This window comes from Pongo abelii, chromosome 7, assembly GCF_028885655.2.
Source record: "Pongo abelii isolate AG06213 chromosome 7, NHGRI_mPonAbe1-v2.0_pri, whole genome shotgun sequence".
NCBI lineage: Eukaryota > Metazoa > Chordata > Mammalia > Primates > Hominidae > Pongo > Pongo abelii.
The window spans coordinates 126,037,088-126,058,164 of record NC_071992.2 but is presented as its reverse complement, the minus strand read 5'-3'; the positions used below and the strand labels follow the sequence as shown (position 1 = coordinate 126,058,164).

Sequence of the window (21,077 nt, the reverse complement as noted above, 5' to 3'; positions counted from 1 at the left end):
GGGCCTGTTTCAAGCTTTTCACATACCCCTTCACATATTCACTATGTAAGGTAGAAAGTTACTTTCTTAGTGCCTATAAGCATCCAAGTTGAAATCTGTAACTAAGGATTACAATGCTTACTTCATAGGATCATTGTGAGAAGTCAGATGTGTAGCAGACAGCCTGACTCTTAAGGAGAGGTTATTATAACTACTTCTACAGGGCAACACTCATCATAACTGAGGTTCAGTGGCTTAGTGGCAGGGGAGGAGACCTGGAAGCCTCAGTTATCTTTCACTAACCTCTGGTTACCTGTCCAAGATCTCTCTCCTCACCTAAAGCTGTCATTCTCCTTTGAATGCTTTCCTCTTTCCTCACCATAATCTGTAAAGCTAGTATAGACTTTCATTGCTAATCATGGTATGAATAAGCCTTAACAGAACTATGGCCTTTTGCTTTTTTTCAATACCTATATAATCTACAATTGAGATGTTGGAGGAGTTTTCTTGCTGTGCAGGGGAAAGCTCTGCTACATTAAAAAACAATAACAATACAGTACCTATACAGAATGATGAACTATTGACTGGGATAATTCTAGCAACTCTATATTTACTGTATGGAAGAGTTCTTTACGGAGAGAAGTTAACCAAATGGATGGCTGTCAAAAGAACCATGCTTATAAATATTATAGTTTAAAAAAGTTTATTGAAGTCCCCCATTTATTCTCAGAGGATTACTATAAGCTCCACAACAGAGATCTTGTCTATTCTTCATTGATATATTGCAAGTACCTTGAATAGTGCCAGTATATAGTGAATGCTCAATAAACTTTTGTTGAAAGAGTGATGAAAATACCTCATTAAACTCCTGTCCTTCATTGGAAACTTGCAAACAAAGAAAATAAAAACAATCACACTGATTTATCCACAAAAAATAACATTTCTAGCATTTTGTTTATGAAGGCAGCCTCTGACATGTAGTCCTGGGTTTGATTTGAACTGTGTGGCCCTTTGCAAATCACTTAATTTCCCTGTGCCTCACTTTTCCTTTCTGTAAAATGAATATATGCTACCTCATAGTGTTGTCATTATGATTAAATAAGGTACTGCATGAATAAAGAGCCTACAAATTTCCTAGCATAAAGTAAGCACCCATTAAATGTTGGGTGTTTTTGTTAAAACTTGAAATTTCACTGAGGAAGGCACTGAGACCCTCGAAGTAAATGATAGCTAGACGTCCCACAGCCAGTTGGCAAAGCTAGAACTAAACAGTCACGTTTCTGTCCAATCTATGAAAAAGCTTATTCTACTATATCAGGCTGCCTGCTTATGTCTTTATATATACTACCTAATATGTGTGTGTGTGTATGCTTTCTAATATATACTTATATATGTAAGTGTATCCATAATATACGCTTCCAATATGTATTCTATATATACGTACTAGAAAACAACGAAGATGAGTATGGTTCACTGTCTCTGGCAAAGACTTGAAAAATGCATGATTCTGAGATGCCTGCTGAAAATGTGAAAACCTTGAACAATGCCAAATGAAGCAGTTAATATAACTGCCCTAACCTCAAGTTTTGCACACTGATCCAGTTGGAAATTTTGTTCTGGAGCATTTGCAAAAGCACAGATCCAGGGAAACGGGAATCAAATGCAGTAATTCTGCAAGTGTATTCAGGATGAATATAATATTGAGTGTCACTGGGCACCTCACTACCCCCCCCCGCCCCAAGCCCCGCCATCTCACCTCCCTCCCTTAGATCCTGCCACTCCCCTCTGCTGGTGCTGGAAGCACTGGGCGAGTGGCTCTCAGAGCTAGAGCGGGCGGGGCGGACACGCTTAGCCTAAGCCCAGGGGCCAGGAGCCCGGAGGGAGGTGGAGGCGAGGCAAGGCAAGGCAGCAGGCGCTGGGTAGAGCTCAGCTGGAACACAGTTTCCCTCCTGGACCGGTCGAGTCAGACCTCACGTGTAGACCAAGAGGATCAAAGGAAGAGTACGTTACCTGCGGCGCCGGTTGTGCGCAGACCAGATGTGCCGGGAGCTGCAGGTGAGTCACTTGCTCCTCCCTCCCGCCCCCACCTCCTCGCCCCGAGTCCAACAGGTTGGCTGGAGCGCAGCTTCCAGGGGCCCCGTGGATACACTTCTAGTCTCACCTGGGCGCTGGCCTCGGCTTCTCCCTTTACCGAGGGAGGCCGTCGTTACTATTTAAATTCCTGCCCCAGCCCACGCTTGTTCTATTCCTTGTCTTTTTGCCTTTCCTTCTAAAATGAGAGCTCCGCTGTGCTCAGAACACCTGCTCTCCGCGAAACTTGTAGGGACAGAAATGGCTAAAAGGAAGGGTGCCTCAAAAAAGGGTGGACCCTCGACGGGGTAGGAGCTGACAGTGACACTCCTAGTTCTCAGTGACCCACTGGGTCTTCAATAAAAAGTCATCATTAATTATTCTTGTTTCTCAACCAGGAGGTCAGAACCTAAGGGAGACGGCGGAAGAAAATGGAGCGTCAGTGATCATCAGACTAGAATGAGAGTGAATTGGGAGAAAATGGTGCGGCCCCCTCACCCAGAGAACCCTCCCCCACCTGCTCACACCCCCAGCGAACACCCCCGGGGAGGCCTATGAAGCAGCAGTAAAAGAAAAGGGAGGAATATAAATTCTCAAGTTGGAAGGGACCCGGTTACCACTTCCTTTGCTTTCTGAACTTTTTGTTTTGGTCTCCTGCGGGCAGGAGTGTCTCGCCATCCCCCTTGCTTGCTTGCTTGCTTGCTTGCTTGCGTTCAGCTAAGAGTCATCTTCTCTCCTCTTCCTCCTCCTCCGCCCCACATCTCCCTCCTTCCTCCCTTCCCCAACCCCTCCACCCACCAAGTAGCGAGTCATTCAATCTGTACACCTCCTGGGCTGGGAATCGCAATTGCGAAGTTGGGAGGCGGGGTGACAACGTTTGGGAAGGGCCAGGGCGACCGGCAGTGTGCACAGGGACTGTGTCGGGCTTGGACCTCACCTGATCCTTTCTCTTAGCGCGACCCTTCCTTTGCTCCCAGTCTCCTCTCTCTGCCGCTTGTGCGCTGCTTCCGCGCACTCGCGGCTCCCTAGCGGCAGGAGGAGGAAGGCGCATAGCGGGGGGAGAGAGTGCGCCGGGGAGAGGTAACCCCTTCGGGAGCCCGGGGAATCCCGGCCGCCACCAGGGGCCGTGCCACCGCCCTCGCGGGACCAAAGCTTCCGGCGTGTCCCCAACTTTGTGGCGCCCTCAGGCCGCGGCGACTGGGTTAGAGATGCCTTCCAGCGGCAGAGCGCTGCTGGACTCGCCGCTGGACAGCGGCTCCCTGACCTCCCTGGACTCTAGTGTCTTCTGCAGCGAGGGTGAAGGGGAGCCCTTGGCGCTCGGGGACTGCTTCACGGTCAACGTGGGCGGCAGCCGCTTCGTGCTCTCGCAGCAGGCGCTGTCCTGCTTCCCGCACACGCGCCTTGGCAAGCTGGCCGTGGTGGTGGCTTCCTACCGCCGCCCCGGGGCCCTGGCCGCCGTGCCCAGCCCTCTGGAGCTTTGCGACGATGCCAACCCCGTGGACAACGAGTACTTCTTCGACCGCAGCTCGCAGGCGTTCCGATATGTCCTGCACTACTACCGCACCGGCCGCCTGCATGTCATGGAGCAGCTGTGCGCGCTCTCCTTCCTGCAGGAGATCCAGTACTGGGGCATCGATGAGCTCAGCATCGATTCCTGCTGCAGGGACAGGTACCCCGGAGGCACGCGGCGGCTGGGCGGGGAGGCGGGCGCGGCAGAGAAAGAGAGGAAGGCACAGGTAGATTTGAGGCTTTACACAAGCTTTGCTGGAGCCAGGCCTAGCAATAAGGTGTGGCCAGTTCTGGGCTGACAGGTGGGCTGGGGGTAGGGGACTGGAAAGCATCAATGCCAACTTTTGAATAGAACTTTTTGAATCTCTTTGTTCCCTTTTTTGAGTATGCTAATTTAACGTATAAGGCAAGGGACTTCAGGCCCACAATAAATATTTGGTGACTGAATAAATGAATCAGAAAAGCCATGCTCCAAAAATGCACGCATAGGGATAAAAGATTTGGCACGCAGCATTATCATTTATCAAACCTAGAACACTGACTTTGAAAAACTTGAATGGAGACTTGTTTTAAATATAGAAGATAAAAGGTTGGTCCCTTGATTGAATGATTGTGGAGCTCTGAGGTTACCTTGCTATTACTGCCATTTCTTCATGAATACATTTCCTTTACACACACACAAAAGTTCCATCTGCCAAACATCTGTTCTTCTTACCAGAAAATGGGTAATAAAATGTATTAATCCAAAGTAGCTTTACTATGTATACACTTCTACCAAGAAAGTGTCATTTTAAAAATTATAATCCAGGCTGGTCATGGTGGCTCACGCCTGTAATCCCAGCACTTTGGGAGGCCGAGGCGGGTGGATCACTTGAGGCCAAGAGTTCGAGACCCCCCCCACCCCGGACAACATGGCGAAACCCTGTCTCTACTAAAAATACAAAAATTACCCGGGGGTGGTGGCGCATACCTGTAATCCCAGCTACTCAGGAGGCTGGGGCAGGAGAATCACTTGAACCTGGGAAGCGGAGGCTACAGTAAGCCGAGATCACTCCGCTGCACTCCAGCCTGGGTGACAGAGCAAGACTCCGTCTCAAAAAAAAAAAAAAAAAGGAAAAATAATCATTATCCTAAGGGAGAAATTCTGAATACTGTGAGTAAGACACAATCTAAGTAAAATATGAATAGACATTTTTCTGCATTTTTTTGAATGAAAAAGTCTGACCTCCCTGCCATGTTTAATTATCTTATACTTCTGTATTTTAATAAAGTTAGACTAATCGCCAAATTGTTTTCTCTGAAAGATACTTCAGAAGAAAAGAGCTGAGTGAAACTTTAGACTTCAAGAAGGACACAGAAGACCAGGAAAGTCAACATGAGAGTGAACAGGACTTCTCCCAAGGACCTTGTCCCACCGTTCGCCAGAAGCTCTGGAATATCCTGGAGAAACCTGGATCTTCCACAGCTGCCCGTATCTTTGGCGTTATCTCCATTATCTTCGTGGTGGTGTCCATCATTAACATGGCCCTGATGTCAGCTGAGTTAAGCTGGCTGGACCTGCAGCTGCTGGAAATCCTGGAGTATGTGTGCATTAGCTGGTTCACTGGGGAGTTTGTCCTCCGCTTCCTGTGTGTGCGGGACAGGTGTCACTTCCTAAGAAAGGTGCCAAACATCATAGACCTCCTTGCCATCTTGCCCTTCTACATCACTCTTCTGGTAGAGAGCCTAAGTGGGAGCCAGACCACGCAGGAGCTGGAGAACGTGGGGCGCATTGTCCAGGTGTTGAGGCTGCTCAGGGCTCTGCGCATGCTAAAGCTGGGCAGACATTCCACAGGTATTCAGATTTCATTGATGCCTTTTAATTTGCCATTGCATGTAAGCATTTGTTATTTGACCACAGCACAAGGAAAGTAACGCTGAACTGATATTCAAAATTACCAACTCCCATACTTTACCTGATTATGACCTCTAAGGAGATATTGGGAAGCAAAACCTTGAAGTTGCTATCACAGATATAGAGAAGTGAGCTCTCACATACCTCCTCTCCATAAGAGAAATGTTGAGAGACAATTTGACCATTTGCTAACCTCAGTTTATTTGAAACCATTGCCCAGAAGATATACAAAAATTAAAGGCACTCTGCCTCTTCAAGATTCTAGACAAAACAGGCATAAATGACACATAAAAAGATACACATAAATTATATATGATATATAGGGACATAAGCCAATTTCTCTTCAGTATCCGAGAAGTGCTTGCCACATATGCTCCTTGGCAGAAGAGAAAGTCAGCCCTTCAGAGCCTTCTTTGGCCATGCAGAAAGAGAAATGACTAGGTGCAGGTGGCCTTTCCAAAATTTTCAAAGAAGCAATGAAAATATTTTGCTTTGGGAGAAAGCAAAATAAACTAATTAAATGCTTTATCTAGTATCTGAAGGTTTTCGTGTCCCTAACCTGGGATGCATGAGAGAGGGTAATACAGAAATCCCTTAGTTTTTTGTGTGTCATAGAGCCTTTGAAAATCTAATTAATATTTTCCTAGAAAAGTCTCCATATAACACACACACAAACACATAAGATATGTGAAAATTATAATCAATATCAGTGAAAATCACAGGAACTGATTAAAAATGATTCTTGCATCCCCAACAGCAGTAGTTATCAGTGGCTGGCCCTACAGCTGTCAGATATTGTGGAGTATATGAGTTTCCTTATGACATACCTTAAAGAAAATAAGAATCCCCAGGCAAGCTTGTTGAAATACAGCTTCTGGCTCCAACCCCCAGAAAGCTTGAGATCGGGTCTAGGAGGGCACATTTTATAAATAATAAGTTCACCAATGACTTTGATGTAGGTGGTTCTTGGACCAAACCTTGAGAAACACTGGAGTATGATGCCATATTAATTTTATATATGTTGATACAAATACATATTAGCACAAACAAGTTGGCTAGAGATCACTATCCTTATTTTATTTCCCTAGATATGTGCCTTGACTGACCACCTAAAAAAGGTTGATGGTAGTTGTCCTTCCTATAAATGTTGGGTGAAATTAACTTCTGATATGTTTTTCTTCAACATTTCTCTGACAATTAGAACTTATTATAATATAATTTTGGTAGTGTATTTTCCTAGCTAGTCTCACATACCAGGAATTTGATAATGGGGTTTCCAACAACTTTTACAAGTACCACTCTTTGTTTTCTGACACAGATAATGGGATGCTTTCTTCAAGTATTTATAAACTCTTCACAAGACTCAATTTAAAAACACCCAGTAAAAACTACATTTTTTTCCAAAAGAAAGGAAAAGGACAATAACAGTAATTTCCACAATGTCACCTCTTCAAAGATTTTCTCCATTCTAAAACAAGTATAAAGTTTTAGTAAACCCTTAATTATTAAAAAATATATGACTTGCATATTTGACAATTTTGCCTCAACACTACATTTATTAAAATGTAAACATAGATGACCTATTTCCCCATGTATTAATTATAAATTCAAATTGAGAGGCGTTATAGGATAATGGGTTTTTGGCCAGACAACTAGGTTTAAATCCTGGCTCTGTAGCTTTCTACTAGATAAGCTATCTCTTTATGCCTCAGCCTCCTCATCTGTAAAATGGCATAACAATTACCATGTCCCTCTTATATCCTTTCTTTTGAGGATTCTCTGAGTTAATAGAGATAACATGCTAGAAATTCCACCCACTTTGTTTTCGTTTACAAAATTATTTTGAACATTTTGCCTTTAAACTAAAACAGTGTTCCCAGACAAATGCTATGCATCTCCTCATATGTTGTGAATTTATTTAAGGAACATAATTCCATGTAGACACATCAAGACCAGTTTTTTATAAAAGTAAAGGTATTATAAAGGTATTCTGAAAGATATTCTTTTGAAGTTAAACTTCAAAATACTCAATGATCTTTAAAAATAGCTGGTTAATAATTCAAGAATATCTCAAAATTTGAAGAGCAAAATTCAAAATCCTAAGGGTATGATTAGTATGCTAATGCATTTGAAATAGTCTCTAGTGAGTGAATAAAAACAAAAAATGATTCTAAGAGGTATTGTTTTGGACTTCTGGGGCAATATGATTTTGACATCATGTTGATATAATTTCAAAATGTGGACAAACTTTAATAACCACCTCTCTAGTATTAGGGAATAAATCTTATGGTTCATTCAAAGCCTGGTTCCATAATGGGCCTTTCTTTCTTTCTTTTTTTTTTTTTCTTTTTTTGAGACAGAGTCTCATTCTATTGCCCAGGCTAGATTGCAATGGCGTGATCTTGGCTCACCGCAACCTTCGCCTCCCAGGTTCAAGTTATTCTCCTGCCTCAGCCTCCCGAGTAACTAGGATTACAGGCACGCACCACCACGCTGGGCTGATTTTGGTATTTTTAGTAGAGATAGGGTTTCACCATGTTGGCCAGGCTGGTCTCAAACTCCTGACCTCATGATCTCCCTGCCTCGGCCTCCCAAAGTGCTGGGATTATAGGCGTGAGCCACCGCGCCTGGCCCATAATGGGCTCTTACTCCCCTTAGGCCTAGTGTCTTCAGAGATGGAATTGGACTATCGTGGTTCTGTCTCCCTGGGGTTTAATAAATCCTCAGATCTAGGAATGGAAAAGCAGCCAATGCTTCATAAAGAGTAAATTCTCTAGTGGTTCCATTTCCCACACCTTTTTGCAATGGAGGAATATTCTGTATTCAGGTCTATGTTATTATAGGAAAGCAGAAATTTTATGTACTCAAGGGAGATAATTTCCTACAGCTTTGGTATTAAGGACTAGGGTTTCAGTGGGTGTCTTGGGAGTTCAGACCTCCTCCTGACATACCGCTGAGAATGTCCCCTGAATATACATGTGATGTTCTCATGTCAATTTTATCACCAATGCCTAACTTGCTTCTGCTGCTTCACTTTGTTGCTATGGTGCCCACTGTTTACTTTTTCTGGCTTTCTGGTAATCAGGTTCCTGATTGTGTTAAACTTTACAAGGAGGGTGAGAAAAACAGACACATAAAATACAAGACAACATAAAATTGGCATTTGAAACAAGTGCTAAAATGATGCATTGAAATGCAGGTGTGACCAAATATGCCCTCCACATGCAACACCGCAAAGGCCTCTTACTGTACAGACTGAAGTACAAAACTCCTATCATACCACCCCTGCCTGTCTTCAGTCTTACCTCTCGCCTTCTTTTTAATAGTAGAAGTTCAATAATTCTATAGGTGAATTAATGAATCTAATTATATTTCTCTCTAGCCTTCTCAACCTGGCCCCATCAACTAGACTGTGAACTTCCTGAGCACAAGGATTATGATTTAATCAACTTTGTATCCCCAGAACATTGCCCAGTGCTGGGGACATTTAAGTGTGCAGTGCAGTTTGTGGGTGGCAGAGCAAGGAGACAGAGGGTAGGGGAGGGAAGGAAGAGAGAGAAGAGGGATGCCAATGACTGACAGCATTTGTTCTATTGCAGGATTACGCTCCCTTGGGATGACAATCACCCAGTGTTACGAAGAAGTCGGCCTACTGCTCCTATTTCTATCCGTGGGAATCTCTATATTTTCAACTGTAGAATACTTTGCTGAGCAAAGCATTCCTGACACAACCTTCACAAGTGTCCCTTGTGCATGGTGGTGGGCCACCACCTCTATGACTACTGTGGGATATGGGGACATTAGACCAGACACCACCACAGGCAAAATCGTGGCCTTCATGTGTATATTATCGGGAATTCTTGTCTTGGCCTTGCCTATTGCTATTATTAACGATCGCTTCTCTGCTTGCTACTTCACCTTGAAACTCAAGGAAGCAGCTGTTAGACAGCGTGAAGCCCTAAAGAAGCTTACCAAGAATATAGCCACTGACTCATATATCAGTGTTAACTTGAGAGATGTCTATGCCCGGAGTATCATGGAGATGCTGCGACTGAAAGGCAGAGAAAGAGCAAGTACTAGGAGCAGCGGGGGAGATGATTTCTGGTTTTGAATTAATTTTCAATTTATTTACAAAAGCTATGTACAATTAACTAAAATGATAAAGCAGTGATGTGGATTTCTGTATTCTGATGATGAGTCTCCTCAGAGTACTGCTCATCTTAATTAATTTTTGCTGATACATGGCTTCGTCTATAGAACATTTCACATCACCTATAACAACTGCACAGTGTTCTGACATATTTGAGTGTCCAAAATAGCCAATTAACACAACCAAACACAACTGGGCCAATATAAACATGTTTGAATTGTCAAATATAAAATAATGTTATTGCAATACATACAAAAAAGTTAAAGATTTTATGTATCACTAATATTAGAAGTTTTTGCACCACTAATTTTTTAAAAATGGAAGGTAAACTGCATAGCCCAGAGAAAGATAAATAAATATTTAAGAACATATTGAACAACTTTGCTATTTAAAGATATTATCCAAGTACATAAATTACTCGTTTCTCTATCAGTTAAAGCTATTGAATATAATACTTAGCTTTACAAGAGAAAACGCTTATTTGATGGGCAGAGATTGTATCCCTATCTTCTTTTTCATGTAAACCGCTGGTCACAAATGAACTGATCTCTGTATCCCATTATTACTATAAGAGGTGGGAATCCCAAAACTGCTTAGATTGCAGTACATGAGTCTACACAAAGACTTCAACAATTGCACATCTTCATTCTCCCAACTGAGTGTAATATGTGGAGCATAAAACAGCATATTTCTTAGTATTTCATGAATATCAGATGGTCTTTAAATGTCTCTTTATGGATGTATTGTTCACGTTATGGCTTTAAAGTAATGAATATGTAAAAGTGAGGTAGTGAACATCCTAAATTTCTACACTGAAATTATTAAATAATCTTATTTCATAAAATGGGGAATACATGTTAAATGATATCACTGGATGAACTTGAAGATCTTTTACTTGTTAAAAGAAAAATACTATGGATAGCTTTCTGATTGTTGGGGTAAATAGCAAATGTTCAAACTTTGCAGGCATTTTGACATTCATTATCATAACACAATTCCTAGACATTATATTATATAATTAAAGCCAAAACCTCTAAAGCTAAGAACTAGCTCATGATTCCCATTATTTTAGTAAACAAGATTCTACAACCTAAGAATAACAAGGAATGCATCACTTTAATACCTACATTTCCAATATAATAGAGCCCCCAAGGGGAAGAAAATTGGTTCTTGAGGAAAAAAAATCTTATCACTTCATTTACAAAACACAGATAAGCATATTGAGTATATCTGTGGTATTAATATTTCATGGGGGTGAGATGTTAGGGAAAAAAGCCTAGAAGGCTCTTTTCCAGGGGTGAATGGTGATAAGAAATAAACATTGAGGACTGCTTTAATATATACCTATAACGTATTTCATAAACTCTATTTAAGAAATCCTATTACGCTATGCACTACCAAGAAAGAAAGATGCCAGTCAATTGTAAGATGCCATTAACTGTAAAATGCATCCGGATTTCAGATATGTAAAAATTTAAAATAAGCACCTTAAAATCAATGAAATATCGCATGTACTACCTCCTGTTTTCTGGTATGCATGGTTAAGCTCTGAAAACATTTTCACTGATGGCATGAGTTTTAGATTGTGTGCTAAAGTACTTTAATTCATTTAACTTGTTTCCACTTCTCCTAAATATTATAAAAGGTTCAGGAGATACGAATATTAGTAAGATAAATATTTTACTTCTTACACACATACATGGGTGCTAGATTGTGGCACAGGGCCACTAGTCATAGTATAAATCCCTTCCACAATCTGAAGGGAAAGTAGAAGTTAGACACAGAAGGTAAACTTACTCCAGCTTTTCTAGAACTTTCCCTAATAAGAATAGTTACTCTGATCCAGGACTATGCTCTGTATTCATCATGTATTATGCCATTTTATCCTCAAAATATCCCTATTATATAATTACTATTCTTATACTCTTCAAAATACATATTTTATATATTTATTAACTCAACAAATATTTATTAAGAATCTTTGGTGTGTCGGGGACTAGGGAGTCTTTCTTAAACAAGACTAGGTCCTGTTTTCTTGTAATTAATATCTGTTCAAAAGTGTGTGAGGGAAAGACAGCGAAACTGAAACATTAAAAGGTATAAACTTGCCTAAATTCACACAGGCTATAGACGGCAGAGCCAGCGCTGAATACCAATCTGCCTGACCCTGAAAACGACACTCCTAAAAGTCAAATTGCAGATTTCATTCTTCCCACACAAGCTCTGCATAGAAATTTATTTTTTAGGCAGGCAAGCCAACTTCTTGTGCATGGAGAAGTTCAATATGCCTTAAGTAAAATATCAGCTTATTCTCAAAGGTGGAATGGTGCTTTTAAGAAAAGGCTGTGGTGACACCTTATAGTCATTATTAGATTAAAAATATATTACCTTTAGAGTAAATAGTAGTTGGAAAATAAAAAAAATTAAAAACTATGTGTATACATATGTATGTATGTTTTTATCATAGAGGATCCTAAACATCTTCTCTACAAATGTGCTGTTAGCTATATAAATGTTGTCAAGATGTAGGTATTCAGAAAGAAGTTTTAAAATATCATTGCTTACTCAATTTTGCTGTTAAATAAAATATCAGTTTATTTATTCAATGAATGTATATATAAGCAAACCAAATTTCATTTAAGTAAAAAAATCAAGGCAGGAACTCTGCCAATTTTATATCCCATTATTTTAAAACAGTAAACACTTTTTAAACATCTAAGAATTATTGTTATAAAACAATCTTTAATTTTTTAAAATATAAAATAATTGAATTATTGTCTTTCTCTAAGCTATTTAGAGAACACTACTTTCTTTGTTTTGTTTTGGTTTGGTTTTTTGAGACGGAGTCTCGGTCTGTCGCCCAGCCTGGAGTGCCAGTGGCGCGATCTGGGCTCACTGCAAGCTCCGCCTCTTGGGTTCACACCATTCTCCTGCGTCAACCTCCCGAGTAGCTGGGACTACAGGGGCCCGCCACCACGCCTGGCTAATTTTTTGTATTTTTAGTAGAGACGGGGTTTCACCGTGCTAGCCACTTTCTTTGTTAATTTAACTGTTATTTTAAGTTCAGGGATACATGTGCGGGTTTGTTATACAGGTAAACTTGTGTCATGAAAGTTTTTTTGCACGGATTATTTCATCACCCAGGTATTAAACCTAGTACCAGTTAGTTATTTTTCCTTAATCTCTCCCTCCTCCTACCCAGCACCCTCTGATAGGCCCCAATGTGTGTTGTTTCCCTGTATGTGTTCATGTGTTCTCATCATTTAGCTCCCACTTATAAGTGAGAACATGTGGTATTTGGTTTTCTCTTCCTGCATTAGTTTGCTAAGGATAATAGCCTCCAGCTCCATCCATGTCCCTGCAAATGACATGATCTCATTCTTTCATATGGCTGGATAGTACTTCATGGTGTATACATATATTTTCTTTATCCAGTCTACAGTTGATGGGCATTTAGGTTTATTCCATGTCTTTGCTACTGTGAATAATGCTGCAATGAACATACGTGTGCATGTATCTTTATAATAAAACAATTTATATTCCTTGGGTATATACCCATTAATGGGGTTGCTGGATCCAATGGTATTTCTGTTTTTAGTTCTTTGAGGAATTGCCACACTCTCACATGGTTGAACTAATTTACACTCCCAGTAACAGTGTATATGCGTTCCAATTGCTCCACAACTTTGCCAGCATCTGTTTGTTTTTTTTTTTTTACTTTTTCATAATAGCCATTCTGACTAGTGTGAGATGGTATCTCATTGTGATTTTGATTTGCATTTCTCTAATGATCAGTGATATTGAGGCTTTTTTTCATATCATTGTTGGCTGCATGTATGTTTTCTTTTGAAAAGTGTCTGTTCATATCCTTTGCCCACTTTTTAATGGGATTATTTTTTTCTTGTAAATTTGTTTAAGTTTCTTATAGATGCTGGAATATTAGACTTTTGTAGATGTATAGTTTGCAAATACTTTCCCCCAATCTGTAGGTTGTCTGTTCACTCTGTTGATAGGTTCCTTTGCTCTGACAAAGCTCTAGAGTTTAATTAGATCCCATTTGTCAATTTTTGCTTTTATTGCAACCATCTTTTGTGTCTTCATCATGAAATCTTTGCCTGTTAGAAAACACTACTTTCAGACATTTAAATGCATATAGGCAATGCTTAAGTACCTAAAAAAGCAATTTTAAGAAATTACTGAGGTATCTCTATTAAGAGTGACATATTCATATTTTATTTTATGTATATATTATTTCTATAACATACAAGAAATTGTTGCATTTATCATTTTAATGCAAAGTAGTATCAACTATAATGGATTAGATGCACAAATAACTGAGGTAGGAATCTCAGTTCTGTGTTTTAATGTGGAATTCTTATGCTTATTGAAATATTTTGATTAGCTGTTGCAGAAAATATATATGCTGATCCAATTTATCTAAGCAAAACATTGTCATTGGATAAGCTTACTACTTTGAGAAATATTTTTATTGATACATTATGTTAACAAGAAAAGTCTCTTCTTTTGAAATATTAGCCATTAATAACCGTCTTATGAATCCTTCAGTTCAGATCCAACAAGATATTGGACAGCAGGCAAAGGATGTGTTCTGATGATTTCCTTCATGATTTTTCTTTGCAAAGCATCACCACCCCAGAACTCTCTCCAAGCCATACTAATATAAGGAAGACAAATGTCACACAGGGAGAGCTTTACTCATCAACAAGCAGTTGCCTACATGGTACATTTTTAGGGATGATAGGAAAACCTGGATACTCACCATCCTTATGTTCTCACTGTGCTTATATTATATTATATTATATTATGTTATATTATAATCACTCCCTTGCTTGCCCTTTCAACTCTAGTGCCCCTCTCTTCCTTCCTGGTATTAAATTGGCAATACCCTGACCCTAATTAAATTCAATCCAATGCCTTCTTGTGCCTGCCTTTGTAGAGCAGATCATACCCTACAGAGAAAAACACAATGCCTGCAGCCTACTTTCACTTTACATTCATGCCTACAACCCCAAATGGGTTCTTAAAGCTTCCAGGCAATCTCATACGGCAATTCCTGAGTCCATTCACTCTCCGGAGACAAGTAAAAACCTCTAACACCTCCCTTGGATTCCGCTTTTACTGAGAAAATAGAATCAGAAGAGATTTTTTAAAAAAGAGTCATCACCCACATTTATCCACCTACCTCCATCTGTGCCTATTAACTCTGCCTTTCCTCACTTTACGAGGGTTGGATCGTCCATCCACACTTTATCTCTGACTCCAGGACGCTGCTACAGAGAGCTTTTTCCCTCTTCTTACTATATTATCAAATTTTCCGCTTCCTACTTCCTGTCAGCACACAAACATGATTTTTTCCCATCTTAAAATTAAAAAAAAAAAAAACAAGCCGTCAAAATCCCTTGAATCTATTTCATCCTCTAGAAAACATCGAATTCTCTTCTCTTTTTTATGGCAAAACTCTTTGACAGCAGTATCCATACTCACTCTCTCCCTTTGTATATTCACTGTTTATCTTCTCATTCTTTTTGGAAAATTCACATAAGTCTACCACCCCTACAACTCCTGTAAAACTTTTCCTTAAGGTCAGCAGTGAGTCCATCATTGCCAAATCCAATCATTTCTTAGAACTCATATTGCCAGATTCATCAACAGCATTTTGCAAGATTAATTACAGATTCTTCCTTAAAACACTTCCTTTACTTGACTTCCAGCCCTTCATGCCTTCCTAATTTAATCTCCACTTCACTGTTCAGTCATCTTTTCTAATTGAGGTCATAAATCAGAGCTTAATCATCCGTCCTCTTCCTTGCTTCATTTATTCTGCTCCCTTGACAAAAATCATCTGATTTCATGGCTTACGTATCATTGATTCTTGGTCAATTCCCAAATTCCTACATCCAGATTAGAACTTTCCTCTCACTTATTGTATTTCCAGATTTGTGAACTAACTGCCTATTCAAAAGATGTCTAATAAACATCTCGCAATTTGCACATCCAATATCAAATTATTTATCTTTTCCCCAAACTCTAAGTTCAAGTCCTCTGAGAAGCAGATGCCAAGACAGGTGATTTTTACAATATTGATTATGTGCAAGATATTTACGTGGGGAAAAATGCTTATGAATAATAAAGAGAAGGAATCTAGAGAAGGTGGGAAGAATCTTCAGACCATGATGCAGGTCTGACAGCTATGAAGAAGAGGGAGAAGGAGGACAATTGGGGGAGAAAAAAAGCACTGATTACATGCCATTCCTAAGAAACTTCAGCCAGTCTGATGGAGAATACTTGAGAAAAAGTAGCCCACTAAGGAGTCCTACTTTTTTTTAGAAATGGGACTATTGGCATATCTTGGAGATATTACAGGTTAATTTCCAGACCACCCACAATAAAGTGATTATCACAATAAAGTGAGTCACACAAATTGTTTTGATTTTCCATTGCATATATAATTGTGTTTACACTATATTATAGCATATTAAGTGTGCAATAGCATTAGGTCTAAAAAACAATGTATTAACAATTTAAAAATACTTTATTGCTAAGAAATGCTAATAATCATCTGAACCTCAGCAAGTTGAAATCTTTTTACTGATAGAAGTTCTTGCTTTAATATTGATGGCTGCTGACTAATTAGGGTGGTGGCTACTGAAGCTTGGGGTGGCTGTGGCTATTTCCTTAAATAAGACAACAATGAAGTATGTACATCGATAATTTACATTGTCTTTCACAAAGAATCCTACATAGCATGAAATACTGTGTGATAGCATTTTACCCACAGTAGATCTTCTTTCAAAATTGGAGTCAATCCTCTCAAACCCTCCTGCTGCTTTATCCTATATCTTTGTAATATTCTGAATCATTTGTTGTCATTTCAACAATATTCACAGCGTCTTTGCCAACAGTAACTTACATCTCAAGAAACCACTTTCTTGCTGCTCATCCATTAGAAGCAACTCCTCATTCATTCAAGCTGTGTCATGAGATTGCAGCAACTCAGTCACATCTTCAGATATCACTTCTAATTTGAATTCTCTAGCTATTTCCACCCCATCTGCAGTTAGTTCCTCCACTAACGTCTTGAACCCCTTAAAGTCATCTATTAGGTTTTGAATCAACTTCTTCCAGTCTCCCATCAAAATTGATAGTTTGGCCTCCTTCTATGAATCACAGATGTTCTTAGTGGCATCTAAAGTTGTGAATTTTTTCTAGGTTTTCAAATTACTTTGCTCAGACCCATTAGAGGAATCACTATAACAGCTATACTCTTATAAAATGTATTTCTAAAGTAATAAGACTTGAAAGTTAAAATTACTCCTTCATCCATGGGATATAGAATGAGTGTTGTGTTAGCAGGAATAAAAACAACATTAAACTCCTTGTACATCTCCAGCAGAGTTCTTGGGCGACTAGATGCATTGTTAATGAGAAATAATATTTTGAAAGGATTTTTTTTTTTCCTGAGCAATGGGTCTCAACAGTGGGCTTAAAATACTCAGTAAGCCATGCTACAAGCAGACATGTTGTCATCCAGGCTTTTTTGTTTCACTTATAAAGCATGGCAAGAATAAATACAGCGTAATTCTTAAGGGCCCTACAATTTTTCATATGGTAAATATGTACTGGCTTCAACTGAAGATCATCAGCTACATTCACTTCTAAAAAGATAGCCTGTTTTTTGAAGCTTTGAAGGCAGGCATTAATTTATCCTCTTTAGCTATGAAAGTCCTAGATAGCATCTTTTTCCAATGCATGCCTATTTCATATATGTTGAAAACCTATTGTTTAGTGTAGCTACTTTCATCAATTATCTTCGCTAGACCTTCTAGATAATTATTGCAGCTTCTATATCAGCACTTGATGCTTCACCTTGAACTTTTATATTAAAGTTTTTAAAGTTTCTGGAGACAGTTTTTTTCCTTAAGCCTCATCAGCCAAACTTTGTTAGCTTCAAATTCTTCTTCTGCAGCTTCCTCACCTTTCTCAGCCTTCATAGAATTGAAAAGAGGGAGAGCCTTGCACTGGATTAGGCTCTGGCTTAAGGGAATGTTGTGGCTGGTTTGATTTACCTAGACCACTAAAACTTTCTCCATATCATCAATAGGCTGTTTAACTTTCTTATCATGTGTGTGTTCACAGGGATATAATTTTTAATTTCCTTCAATAGTTTTTTTCTTTATGTTCACAACTGGCTAACTTTTTGGCATGCAAGGCCAGCAATTGGCCTATCACAGCTTTTAACATGCCTTCTTCATTAAGCTTAATCATCTCTAGCTTTTGACTTAGAGTGAGAGATGAACACTTAGAGAGGTCCTTTTAGGGTTATTAATTGGCCTAATTTTAATATTGTCATTTCCTCAGCCTAAGGAGAGGAAGAACGGCTAGTCAGTGGAGCAGTCAGAATGCACACATTTATTAAGTTTGCCATCTTATGTGGATGAGGTCTGTGGAGCCTCAAAACAATTACAATAATAACATCAAAGGTCACTTATCAGAGATCACTGTATTAGATATAATAATAATTTTAAAAATGGAAATATCGTGAGAGTTACCAAAATTGGACACAGAGACCTGATGTGATCACATGCTATTGACATATATGTGAAGCTCAATAAAGCAAAGTGCAATAAAATGAGGTATGCCTCTACATTAATACTCCAAAAGGTCTACAGCTCAGGCTGTCAGTCAATTATACTTCATTCAGCAGGAGATATGAAAAGTACCTTTTTATTGCCACCACAGGTAATCCATAGAGCTAATGCAGGTTCAGAAGTAGCCCCACCATGAACCCCGTGGCCTCTTCTGAGAGGAAGCTTAGTAAAAGAGCTTGTGAAATAAACTAGAGCCCTCATTGTTGCAGTTAGTCTCTGGACAGCAGCTTGTGGTCGTTTTCTCCTTCTTCCACTGTCCACAGTACCCCATCAAAGCACATAATTGCTTCCACTATACCCCAGCATCCTAAAAAAGTTATAAAGAAAATTTTAGCCTGCCTATATTAACCTCAGAGAATAATTTTACATGCTAGAACACACTTTTTATTGTGTACTAAAGCACAGCATAGTTTTCCTGCACAAGATTGTCATTGTCATGCTATTTACTGTTATTATTGAACAAAGAAATGGCATGAGTAAAGGTATTTCAGGGGGAGATCTTACAACCATCTAAATCTCATTTTTTTTCTTTTCTAAACTGGTAACATCTCACCCAGAGAAATACTGTTTAATGGACACTAGTAATAATCCAATGACTGAAAAACAATTTCATGTTTACAAATTAATTTCTGTAAGGCCATTGAGATAAATAAATATATTCACTTTCAATAGCATGATGCAACTTAATTAATTAACTTATGGATTTCCTTCTCAAGTTCATTGGCAGTTCTTCCAATTATATGAAACCTTGCTTTACCTTCTTTAGAAAACTATGGTCTAAGAGTTTTGGTAAATAAAAAAGTTAATTTTAATGCACATACTTTCTACATTTTCTGTTGCCCAATACCCAAATTGTTTCCAAAGAAGTAGTAATTGAACTAAAGAAGGTTTGAGAAGTCAGGAATGTGCATGTAAACATACCCAGCACAAGAGAAATTAAAAGTTTTGGTAACAAATGGAATTTTAAAATTATAGTAGGGAAAATGTCCCTTGACATATCTCAATAGTCATCTCAAACTTCACACTGGATATTTAGATAGAATTTCAGTCATCTACCTAAGTAAGAAAATCAAGTCTTTCTTAACAAGTAATTTAAGTTTCTTTAAACCAGAACTATTTTTCTGAAACCCTGTCTTTATACATGTCTCTGCTCTACAGAAAATGTTTTAGTTTAAGTGGTCTATAATTATTGTCAACTAATTCTAAATGGTACATGTGAAAATAAAAGACAGTTATAGTTGCCATGGAAACTATACTTCGTAGAAAATTTATTTCAACAAGTCTTGCTTCTAAAATTAAAAAAAAAATTTACAAACAATAGTACAACTCTGACCACAAGCTGTCAGGAAAAGAAAAAAAATGAATGAAAAATGTAAAAATAAAATAATTCTTCCACTGTTAGCTGAGCTTATAGCTTCTTTCATCATACAAGCTTTATTATTTATTTAGTTAGTTTTCTTTAAGATTTTAACCAAAGAAAGCAACTACTCCCTGAAAAAAACCTCTAACAGTACAATTTGTTATATAATTTTAATGATAGAATATCTAATTTTGTGATAATAATTTTAATAAATGTATTATCAAAAGATATTTAACAAATCCTTTTCATTTAGTATGCCTCAACTCTCCCTTTTCAATAAAATATCCTATAGTATTTTTTACACAGGCTAATTAAATATGCTAAAGAAATAAGCTAAATAATCCAATTTGTTTGATTTCAAAATCTGCAATCCATGGACAAATAGGTCCTATCGCTTCACTAAGCATCTATCTTATATTGTAAATAAATCTTCAGAGAACTTTCAGCAAGTGTATCTTATAATTCAGTTAGAAAAATCATTTCTCACATATTGCTGACGTTTATTTTCCAGAACTGTTCTTCAGAGCACAGAGCAAGACTTTTTCTTTTAATTTTATATGACACCCTTTTAAGAACATTGTACATGTTCAAAGAGAGGGGCTAGTTAATTGGTACAGATATGAATAAGATAATACATGACCTAGAAAAAAAAGAATTGTGGCATAATGTGTCCAATTCATATTAGAACTGGCAAAGACAGTATAATAACAGTCTTTTTCTATCTTCTTTTAAATTTTGAAGAAAAATTTTGTAGATCAAAGAATGTATAATGAAATGAAGCAATCATACATATTGGAGTCATATAAAAGTAATTTTTATAAAACAAACACTGAAGCTGTTTTGATACCTGTATAGTAAAGGTATAATTCTGTGTTATTTGAATAATAAAGAAAAGTTTCTATTAGAAGTAATTACATGGCTCTTACTCCAAGATTTGGAAACAGCTTGAATTATTTTAGCATACACAGCATGCTATTTTTAAAGCTGCAAATCAAAAGGAATTAATGGGCTATAAAATATATTTGAGTTGTGACTACTGCTTTTAAAAAAGGGAGCTGAAATAAAATGGAATGGGTAGAATAGAACAGAATAGCATAGAATGGGATAAGATGGGATGGAATAGGCTGTATAGCATAGCATAGTATAGCATAGCATACAATAGAAGATATCAATTTGCACCTCACAACTTCTAAGCAAAAACTGAACACATTGCAAAAAGTATTGTAGTAAGTTTGTGAAGGGATTTGGAAAGGGACATGCAGGGGATGTGCTCAAAGCACGTATTGGCTAGGAGAGGATAACTTTATCTTATTTATTGATTATATGGTATATGATTTTGACTGTCATTATAACTGGGGTGTTCAGATTTCGCAGTTCAATTTTATGTCAACATATTGCAGTGGGTTCCGAGGTAGGATAAGTAAATTTAACCTGCTATTGGCCAAA

General features: G+C 38.5%; 1 protein-coding gene across 2 annotated transcripts; it reads left to right on the top strand.

Moving 5' to 3' along the window:
- Positions 1 to 1,881: 1,881 nt before the first annotated feature.
- Positions 1,882 to 12,047, top strand: KCNV1 (potassium voltage-gated channel modifier subfamily V member 1). 2 transcript variants are annotated; one of them, XM_009244035.4, is made up of 4 exons: positions 1,882 to 2,034; positions 2,448 to 3,718; positions 4,863 to 5,392; positions 9,052 to 12,047. In XM_009244035.4, exons 2-4 carry the CDS (start codon positions 3,258 to 3,260, stop codon positions 9,561 to 9,563), a joined length of 1,503 nt encoding a protein of 500 aa, XP_009242310.2. In that variant the 5' UTR covers positions 1,882 to 2,034; positions 2,448 to 3,257; the 3' UTR covers positions 9,564 to 12,047.
- The last annotated feature ends 9,030 nt before the right edge of the window (positions 12,048 to 21,077 follow it).

Coding starts and splice junctions, on each gene's coding strand:
- KCNV1 (XM_009244035.4), top strand. CDS start 3,258: ATGCCTTCCAGCGGCAGAGCGCTGCTGGACTCGCCGCTGGACAGCGGC. Junction 3,719..4,862: donor GATTCCTGCTGCAGGGACAG/GTACCCCGGAGG, acceptor TTTCTCTGAAAG/ATACTTCAGAAGAAAAGAGC. Junction 5,393..9,051: donor GCTGGGCAGACATTCCACAG/GTATTCAGATTT, acceptor GTTCTATTGCAG/GATTACGCTCCCTTGGGATG.